Source organism: Bidens hawaiensis, unplaced genomic scaffold, assembly GCF_021521415.1.
Source record: "Bidens hawaiensis isolate Kalapana, Puna unplaced genomic scaffold, B.hawaiensis_p1.1 tig00017455_1, whole genome shotgun sequence".
NCBI classification, from domain to species: domain Eukaryota; kingdom Viridiplantae; phylum Streptophyta; class Magnoliopsida; order Asterales; family Asteraceae; genus Bidens; species Bidens hawaiensis.
In genome coordinates this window covers 86215-97059 of record NW_027492639.1, presented here as the reverse complement: position 1 = coordinate 97059, position 10845 = coordinate 86215, and the positions used below count along the sequence as shown (strand labels likewise).

General features: G+C 36.7%; 1 protein-coding gene and 1 pseudogene across 1 annotated transcript in view; one reads left to right on the top strand and one right to left on the bottom strand.

Annotated features, from left to right (window-relative positions):
• Nucleotides 1-1999, top strand: LOC143553930 (pentatricopeptide repeat-containing protein At3g49240, mitochondrial pseudogene; annotated as a pseudogene).
• A 3963-nt stretch (nt 2000-5962) lies between these two features.
• LOC143553936 (uncharacterized) overlaps nt 5963-10845 on the bottom strand; it is a 37730-nt gene continuing 32847 nt past the window's right edge. The window contains exons 2-8 of the mRNA XM_077043817.1: nt 9810-9819; nt 9461-9696; nt 7837-8001; nt 7195-7329; nt 6555-6837; nt 6230-6465; nt 5963-6145 (exon numbers count right to left, since the gene is read on the bottom strand). Coding sequence (XP_076899932.1) covers nt 5963-6145; nt 6230-6465; nt 6555-6837; nt 7195-7329; nt 7837-8001; nt 9461-9696; nt 9810-9819 — 1248 coding nt within the window. The remainder of the gene's footprint in view (nt 6146-6229; nt 6466-6554; nt 6838-7194; nt 7330-7836; nt 8002-9460; nt 9697-9809; nt 9820-10845) is intronic.

Here is a 10845-nt window from a genome sequence, read left to right as displayed (position 1 = left end):
TAAACCCTAATTCACTCCCATCTTCCAACACCAACACCAATGGCTCTTTCCAAACCCTCATCCTTCCTCACCCACCTCAAACTCCACCACCACCACCCACTCCCACCCACCATCGCCATCACCTCCCTCCGCCACCTCTCCTTCGCCGCAAACGCCGCCGCCGCAAACGCCGCCTCCGCATCGAACCACCCCTCAACGCCCTCCGTTCCACCACCCAATCCCAACCACGCCCTAACCCTAACCCTAATTCAAACCCTAACGCACCCAAAATTCCAGAACACGTGTCCACTCTTACCGGCAACCGCCTTAACCTCCACAACCGTATCCTCAAACTAATCCGAGAAAATGATTTACAAGAAGCCGTTTTATTAACACGTCACTCCGTTTACTCCAACTGTAAACCCACCATTTTCACTTGTAACGCCGTCATGACGGCGTGTCTTCGGCAGTCGAAGTACGCCGAGCTGCTTAATCTCCACCGGTTCATAACTCAAGCTGCGATTGCGCCGAATATTGTCACTTATAATCTTGTTATTAATACGTATATGGATTGTCGGAAAATCGATACCGCCATGGAGCATTATAAGCAGTTGATCGATGGCGCCCCGTTTGATCCCAACACCACGACGTATCGGATTGTAATTAAAGGGCTTGTGGATGATAATAAGCTGGAGAAGGCGGTGGAGATTAAAGATGAGATGCTCGCGAAAGGGGTCGAGGCGGACCGATTGTTTATAGTTATTTGATGTCCGGGTTTGCGAAGGTCGAAAACCATGATGGGATATTTAATTTGTATGAAGAATTGAAGGAGAAATTAGGGGGATTTGTGCGGGATGGTGTCGTTTATGGCGGTGTGATGAAAGGGTATTTCTTGAAGGGGTTTGAGGATAAAGCGATGGAATGTTATGAAGAAGTGTTGGGTAAGGATTCGAAGGTTAAGATGAGTGCGATTGCGTATAATTCGATTCTGGACGCGCTGTTTAAAAATGGAAATTTGAGCGTGCGCTCAAGTTGTTCGATGAAATGCTTGAACTGCATGATCCACCTAAACTGCTGACGGTTAATTTGGGAACATATAATGTGATGGTGGATGGGTATTGTGCGGAAAACCGGTTTGATGACGCTATTAATGTGTTTAATAGCATGGGCGAGAAACGGTGTCATCCCGACACTCTTTCGTATAATAATCTGATTGAACAGTTGTGTAACAATAATATGTTGGATAAAGCGGAAGAACTGTACAAGAGTATGAGTGAGAAAGGTGTGAGTCCGGATGAGTACACTTTTGTTGTGTTAATGGATACTTGTTTCAAAGAAAACCGGCCTGATGATGCAGCTGCTTATTTCAAGATGATGGTTGAGTCCAAATTGCGGCCGAATTTGGTGGTTTATAACCGGCTGATGGACAATTTGGTGAAAGTTGGGAAGGTGGATGATGCAAAATTGTTTTTTGATATGATGGTGCCGAAGCCGAGGATGGATGATGATAGTTATAAGTTTATAATGAAGGCGTTGTTTGATGTTAATAAACATAACGAGGTTCTTGAGATTATTGGTAAGATGTTGAGGGAGGATCCTTTGGATTTCTCGGATGAGTTGCAGGAGTTTGTGAGGGAGGAGTTGAGGAAGGAAGAGAGAGAGGATGATTTGGTGAATTTGATGGCGGAGATTGAGCGGGAGAAGGCGGAAGCTGCTGCTAAGGAAGCGGAAGAGGCGGAGAGGGCGAAGGCTAGTGCACGAGCTGCGGTTTCTTCGTTGTTGCCATCGAAGCTGTTTGCTGATAAGGTTGGTGCGGAAGGTGAGGTGAGTCAGGTGGCGGTGAAGGTGAGATGAAGGTGGAAGAGAATGGTGGAGCTAGTGAGCAGGTAACTCAGTAAACATGGTTATGTTGTTTCTTTACTTTTAAGGAAATGAGTTGATGAGTTGTTTTTTTGGTTGAGTATGATGTTATAAAGATGAAATCATGCATATGATGATTTGTTCATGGAAATTTTATTAATGTTATAGTATTACTGGATCTGCATGCCTGTTGCTTCATTAATTATTATAATCATATAATGCATGCTTGACTTTTACATACATAGATTTTTTTTACCGAGTGCTGTAGCGATTGTTCAAATAGCTCGTGGCTTGAACTAAACGAAAGTAACAAACCAAACGTAAGGTTTTAAGTAACATTTTTAGCTGGTAATCCAAAAAAGGCTGAAACTTTTAGCTGCAATTGAGGTTTATCTATCGAATACCATATATATAAGCATTTTAAAATTTAAACCTTCATTAGAGCATTCACAATCCGTCCATCAAATTTAGTTTGATTTTTCCACATAAAAAACCAGTGAAGGGTCAGAACACCCATTAGCTTGATTTTTTTAAACCAAATTCATTAGTATTTTACAGCAATTAACCACTTTTCTGTTGAGAATGCCCAACAAACATTTTAATTTAATGTTAAATTAGTAAAACAAAGAGCATACAGGAAGCGAGGCAAGATCAAAAACAGTCTCATACATAGTCGGAGAAACCAAATTAAAGCATCAGCAACAATTTTAACACCGTGGCAAGCATTGACATTAAGCTGTTGGCGGCGTAGGAACATTTCTATTGGACGTTGGGTGCGTCTAGAATCAGTGGCATAGTCTACAACTGGAGGTCGGGGTTAGGTTGAGTCGACCCGGCCTGGGTTCAGGTCCGGTAGTGGTGCCAGTTTGAAGTTGGATATATGTGAGAACCATAAGTGGACGTGAGTGGGGGCGGCGATTGACACGACCTGATCCTGGCATGAAAAAAAACAGGTTTTTGGGTTGACTGATACAACCCATTTAAAACGGGTCGGGTTTGGATTCGCGTGTATAAAAACTGAGTTGACCTTTTAAGTATTTTAAAAAAACCTTTTATAATTATAATTTTGTTTTTATTTTTATTTGGTTTTCATTTTTTAAAGGATATATATTTATAACTTTCACTTCAATTTCAAGATTTCCTTTTCTTTTATTTAAGGACTCTTATTTAAGACAGAATTACAAATTTTGTTCTTTAAAAAAAGCCAAATTACAGTGTGTCCTTTTTTTAGTTTATTTGCAGGCGGTGTCCTTTAAACATTTTTTTCCTACACGTTATGTCCTTTACGCTAACTGGGTTAGAAAAACTCAGTTAAATACCCTCACGTGAGGCGCATGTGAGGGTATTTTGGTCTTTTCAACGAAATGGTTCAAATATATTTAATATATATATTTAATAATTAATATTTATAAAATAAACTCTCTCTCTCTCTCCAACCCATCTCCATCTCATCTCTAATTCATCATCATCTTCATTCCACCTCCAAACTCTTTCTTCTTCCACCACTCTCCCGGCCACCATCACCACTGCCACCACCTGCAACATGTGTCACCATCACCATCTCCAAACTCTTTCTTCATCTCCATTCCACCTCCAACATGTGTCACCATCTCTGTCAGTGGCGTACCCAGGATTTTTTGTCAATGGGGTCCCAATTTTTTCGGTTTACAAAATTTTTCGGGTCGGTCGTTATTCGGGTCGGGTCGAGGCGAGGAACATAATAAAACACGGAACTATGGTGTCATTGGAAACGAGTAAGTAGAAAGAATCTAAATTACAAACTAGATGAAACATACACTTTTAATTCATACCCGAAAAACATGAACGTAACCTATATATATGGTCTTACATAATTGATCAAAACATGAAAAAATAACTCTAACACAAATAAATGATTAATTATAATATACATACACAAGGTAAATAATAAAAGAATATGCAAAATCCATGTTAACATTATATATGTTGCATGGTAATAATGACTATATGAGATAAACTAACAAAAAGCACAAATACCCTAACTGAATAACTAAGACTAGGATATTAAAAAAACAACAAAAAAGGAGTATGATGGGGCTTGAACCTACAACCTCTCACAAGTAAAACAAGGGACACTGTACCAGTTCAATCTTAACAGTATGGGTTCCAAGTATTAATTTTTATGGGGTCCTTACAAAATTTAATATACCGTCTCTAAGTAATTTTTAAAAAACATCGGTGTCCCGGGACCCCGATCGGACCTATGTGGGTCCGCCCCTGATCTCTGTGACCACCATTAGATCCGACCACAGCTTATCCCGACCACCCTGCAACACCAAACGGCTTAGAACCCACAAACCCAGATCCGACAAACGGCTATGAACCCACAAACCCAGATCCAAACTCCGACGACGGTATCAAGCTTTCCGGTCAAACTCGCCGGAGAAGACCAGTCGAAATCCGACAGCGGGATGTTACAAGACTTTACTAGATTCGCTAACCATTGACCGACAATGTTGACTTTCCCATCTCTAGCATACGTTCGTCGGATCTGGGTTTGTGGGTTCGTAGTCGTTTGGATCTGGGTTTGTGGGTTCTTCTCCGGCGATTGGTGGTCGATTCCTATTATTATTATTATTCTGGTCATCTTGTTGTTCTTGCTGTTGATTATTATTGTTGTTATTATTGTTATCTGGTAGATTGGATGTGAAGAAGAGAAGGGTGAAGAGAGTGGGGTGTGTGTGTGTGTGAATTTATTGTTATTATTATTAATATGAGTATATAAATCTGTTTTGAAAAGACCAATATGCCCTCACATGCGTCTCACGTGAGGGTATTTAACTGAGTTTTTCTAACCCAGTTAGCGTAAAGGACATAACGTGTAGGAAAAAAATGTTTAAAGGACACCGCCTGCAAAAAAAACTAAAAAAGGACACGAACAGTAATTTGGCTCTTTTTAAAGTACAAAATTTGTAATTTTGTCTTTATTTAAAATAAAAATATTTTATTATTCATTTACTCTACTGATAAAATAAATCTATTTTGCTTTAGAAAAATATAATTAATTAATTTTTATAAATGGTTTAAATAAGTTGTTTCGGGTCGACATGAATGTATTTGTGTGAAGGTTATGGTTAAAATCTTTGACACGAATAATAATATGGGTTGGATTCAGGTTACACATTTTAATCCGCCAACTAAACACGATTAACACCCTTGATGAGAGATCAGATAAATGAAAATTATCGAAATGCAGTTAAATAAAAGAGCAGTTTTCTATTTAGCCCATCTCAATTCTCAAATGTTAGAAAAACCTATGAATGTGAACCGTATAGACGTTGTTTACTGTTTAGATATCGGTTATTTGATTTATCGGTCAAATTCAATATTTTGGATCATAACTTTCATACTCAAATTCATCATTAATTATGCGAGTGGAATAGTTTCGTGCCAAAAGAGGTTGGAATCTTAGCGTGGAGAGAGGAAATTGAGAGAATCCTGGTACTAGTGGGGTTGGTAAAAGGAACATAGCGGTTGAGTCAATATGGTGCCCCGTATGTGGTGACTCGAAAGAAACGGCCGAGCACTTTTTGGTGTCATGTTTTGCTCAAGCAGTTTGGCACGGCGTGGCAAGCTGGTGTAGAGTGCCGACTGTTTATGCGTTTTCGACTTGACATATCTTGGAGCTACACAAGTTTTATCGGATGACTAAACGGAGTGCAAAGACTTTCCACGCGGTATATCTAACGTCAACGACAATGTGTGTATATGGAAAGCTGGGAATGACACGGTGTTCCAACATTAGCTGGTGCACGTTGGGAACATATTAAGCAAGATAAAAGCGTTAAGTTATCTATGGGTTCATCATAGATCAAAGTGGTTAAGTGTGACTTGGGAGAGGTGGCTAGCATTTTATATAGTTTTTGTTTGTGTACCTGGGTGTTATTTGGGTGGGGGGTGGGGGTACTTGTGACTTTGGAGAGGTGGCTAGCATATAATTCAGCGAATGTATGCCCGGCACCTTGCTAGGCTGCTTCATTAGTTGTATAAAAAAATAATTTAATATATTTTTAAAAATAATTTAAGGTCCAAACATCTCAAGTCTACATGTAAAACCGAAAATCGACCAATAGCCAAGTCTCATTTAAACCCGAATCTCCAATTTTAGTTTGATTTGAACACAAAACCAACCAATGGTGCCCTCTTTTAAGTTGTATATATATCTTCCATGCTTGTATGAAAAACTCATTCCACAACCAGAAAAACTACACGAGAACGGTTTTTCTTGTAAATGGACAGCTTTTACATGCTGCTTGAGATTCGAACCCTGTAATTTCATAAAAATTATATAAATATGCATGACATTTTAAAGATTATTTAATGTCAAAATCGGATGTTTATTAAATCTTACATTTGAGAATGTCAGGTTGCATTCATCAAAGCTGCATTTAATCCTCTCTTTGGAAACATCTTTCTCATGTGAACGAAGATGACGTTTTATATTCTTCCTTAGTTGTTTACTCTTACAAATCTTGCAAACTATATATTGATGGCAAGTCTGAATGTGAACCTTTAAACATTGCTCATTGGTAAAATATTTCTTACAACCAGGTTCCCCACAAAAAGCCTCAATCGTTTCTAGTCTAACTGCAATATTCAAATCAAATAGTTATAAATCATAAATACAAGACGAATTATTATCTTGAAAGTTGAAAACATAGAAACCATTAACTCACCATGAGATTCTTCATGAGCTCTTAACTTCGAAGGATATTTGAAAACCTTTTCACACCCGGGCTCTGAACATGTGTGCTGCTTATGCTTGTTTGTATTATCATCCGAGTCATCATGCATTTCTTTCACATGTCTTGTCATGTTACCTTGAAACGCAAATTTACTTTTGCAGTTTGTTTTAGGACACTCAAAGATTTTACCCTGGTGTTGGATGATGTGGCGATTCAAGTGATCTTTTCTTCGGTAACTTGAGTTGCAGTCTTTAAGTGGACAAGTAAAGGGTCTCTGCAAAAATTATGTTACTAGTGAGACTTTATTGCTTCTGGTGATCAAATGACTCATTGATGCACAGACAAAGGAACGTTTGAACCACATACTTGACCGCGTGATTGAGGATAACTTGATGGAGCCTCTCAGGAGGCCCCCCTGCCTGATACTATTCCAATCAAGGTCTCACATTTTGGAGTTCTTGGTTGGGATCCAATGCCTCACACAACACAATCCATTCGATTTCACATAATTTTATATACCTAATGCAACCTTAAACCCTGCAGAAGTGTGGAATCTATAAATGGTTATTGATATCTAAATCAACATCAAATAATATTATAAAAGTGAGAACTACAACAAACTATAACGTACCTGAAGTGAATAGCTTAACATATGCTGCCTCAAGTGCGCAGGTTTTTTAAACAAAGCACCACAATCCTCGCAAACATTCATCTTCGCGCCTTTTGGCTCTTCTTCGTCAGTACCTTCAGCCTCTTTGATTTCATCCTACATGACAACAAAATCAAGATCAAAACATTGTATCTATAACACAGTATCCTCGAGTCATTCAGTTTAGTTCAAGTTATTTAGCTTACACAAAACCAAACCAAAACCGATATTTTAGCTTTTACTAAAAATCAAAACCGAAGCATCTGTTTCTTAATTCTTACCCAGTTCGGTTATCTCGGTTTGATTTTTTATTTTTTTTCCTTTTTTCGGTTTCAATCATTTTTTTTGCGGTTTCGTGCGCACCCCTATTATGTTCAGTAAACACAAAAACAAATCATATTCAACAACATCACAGTACTTTATTTTATGTATATTTCATATTATTAGTCAAATTATTAAAATTAGAGCTCAAATTTTCCTACAGATCTGATCATATCTAAACCTATAGCATCACATAAAACAAAGTAAACAAATATCTAATCAATTTCACCTCAACCAACACAATTATGTACTATTTACAAAAACCCACATCAAATTACAATACTTGATCAAAATTACACAGACCTGATGATGAGATTGAATGTGAGCTTGAATAATAGTCTTCTTGGAGCGTACAATTCCACAGTAGGCGCACGTGTAACGCCTTATGTCTCTGAAAATTGGTATTTGTGTTCCAGTTTCAATGTTTTCTTCAGAGATTGTATGAGAGAGAGTAGGTAGCAAGCAAAGCTGCGCAAATGTATGTAATGTAACCAACGCTAGGGTTTCTTTGTGGTTGTTTTTATAAACTTATAAGTGGGTGGGCTGGGTTAGATGTGTATTGGGCCACTAATTGGGCCTAAAATAGATTTTTACTTTCTTTTATTAATTCTCAGAGAAAGTTATAATTAATTTATATTATCTTATGATGTGTTTTTTTAACAGAATAAAATATACTCTATATTTTAGTCTTTTTTTTAATAGGTTGACATATTTGGATATAGATTGGAACAAGTGGAAGAGTCTCTGTTATGTTGTTTTTGTTGCATTGCTTGCTAGCAAGGGCTTGTGGCTTTAAGTTTTTATTTTTTCATTTTTTATGAAAGTTGTTCGGAAAAAAATTATATAGTTTTCCTTAATAATCTAAACTTTTAAATTATTTGTCGATGATGTTCGTACTAACAATTTAACAGTGACACTTTTTCACTTTCCCTTTTATTGACAAAAACAATCCTACTGACATAATCATATTCTATAAATTCCATTTGATACCTCTTATCTATGTTGAATTCACTTTTACTCAGCACTATAATTTAAAACTTTTTTTTTGTGGAAATCAAATTATATCTTCCTGTAGTGAGGTTTAAACATAATAAATAAATAGTATTCATTATTCATCTCATGGAAAACAAAATCAGGGCACAATTGATAACAAAACATTGTGAAACCAGTACCACCCTACACCAAGTGCGAAGCTTCTAAGGAACCCAGGGGTCCCCCACCCCTTGCCCGGAACAAGGTCCGTGACTTTCGCACCCCCTCCCCCTATTTTAATATCTTAAGTCCAACTTAATCTCTGCCTTACTATGTCGATATATGTGTAGTTTAGTAGTCTATATGCAGCATGAATCTGGGAAATATCGCGCTCAGAAACATAACAAGGTGATAATATCGTGGCATGCGTATAGTATAAAACCCAACAGTTTGACCTGTGTATATTAACAGTACCCTCTACTCAATCCTGCCATAAAGATATATCCAAAACAATTCACAAAACCAAAAAAAAAACTCAAATTACACATTAACAAGTACCCTATCGACTAGAAGCATCATTCCGCAACTATATTGTCACTCACTTCTGCCTCACCCACGGACTTTTGTGATTTCCAAACATTTTTTTTTAAAAGCCAATAAGTCAGTATTCAAACTCAATCCCAAACACGGCCATATTCCAGCCACCGCTACTTAATATACCTACATGCATGTTTAACAGTTATGCAACCTTAAACGGCTATGATAAATCCCCAAACGGTAACAGTAACTAGCCATTACGGTCATATCCTACCGAATTACATACTGGTTTAATGAACATAAGGAACAAAACATACTAAACTAAAGTTAAGTTTATAACATGTCTAATGATTAGGTTACGAATATGCAATTAACAAGTTTATAACATTATTCAATCATTAACCCATTCATATTATACCTCAGAAAAAACCGAAACAAGGATCAAATTGCGGGCAGTTGCCCGCCAACTGGAGGACCTCCTCTTCATTCTATCAAGAAGAGTGGCCTCTTTTTTAGAAATGTACTGCAACCTCTTCTCTAAATCATCACCATGTGACCGGAACAACGCATTCCAGACTCGAGACCAAAAACCCCTCTTTGTTATTGTCTTCTTCTCTGCGTCTATGGCTTTCTCTTCAGCCATAATAATGTATCCTGCTCAATTAAACAAACCCATTATTAACAACAATACAAAAATTAACAAGCCCGGTTCATGTTATTAATATTATTATTGTTCATGTATCAAAACCCTAATAATTTTGAAATACGTTTGCGTACCTGAGATTCAATGCAGAATCAATCTGTAGAGACGAATATCGGTTTTGGATATAGGTCGGAAACAAAGGCATGTAGAATAATAATAATAATAATAATAATAATAATAATAATAATAATAATAATACGTTTAGGAAACGCGTGTCTCAATCTCTTCGTTTGCAAGTATTGCACAATTTTAAATGCAATTATCAAAATAAAAAAAATATACATATATGTAGTTTATAAAACTAGACGGGTGTTTGCGTCATGCGGTTGGAAACGCCGACGATGATAATCAAGTAATAAGTTTATGGGTGGTTATTGTTCGGTTTGAAACCGTAAAATCATTTAAACCGGGCATCCGTTTGATTTCACGTTTGCTTTTTTTTCTTTTAACTTTTGGCCAATCGTTTTCATTTTTCAAAGGTTTTGTTTTGGTTTTAGACGAAAAAAACCGTTCCTAATTGTTTGACTCATGGTTAAATTTAAAACCATCAAAATCAGACTGCAAACACCCTTACATAAAGTATTATTTATTTAAACTAAAAAAAATTATAACAATATCATATTCAAATTAAAGATAAAAATATGCTCGTTTATATGGTGTAATTTTTTTTTTTAAATATTAAGATATGAAAAAATTATTAACGTTTAAAAGTCATGGGAGGGTTGGGCCAAAATGAAAATTAAAATTAAAATAGCGTAACGTCTTCTTGAGTTTTTTAATCAAGGAAAGGAAAGGAAAGAAGAGGGAATGATAAGAAAGGGAAATGAAGGGAAGAAAATTTTTTTTAATTAGGTGTGTTCTTGAGTTGGAAGGAAATTAAAGGAAAGGAAATGATAACTATGTTAAAAAATAGTTATCCTTAGTAATCATCCCATTTTTGAAAGGATAACTTATTGGGAAAATACATTAATTTAATCTCTCATACCTCCTCATACTCTTTTCCTTTCCATCCTAAAAAAAACTCAAGAACACCCATTTTTTAACTATTCTTAGTTTTCCTTTTCTTTCTCTCCTTTAAAAAAACTCAAGAATAGGACGTA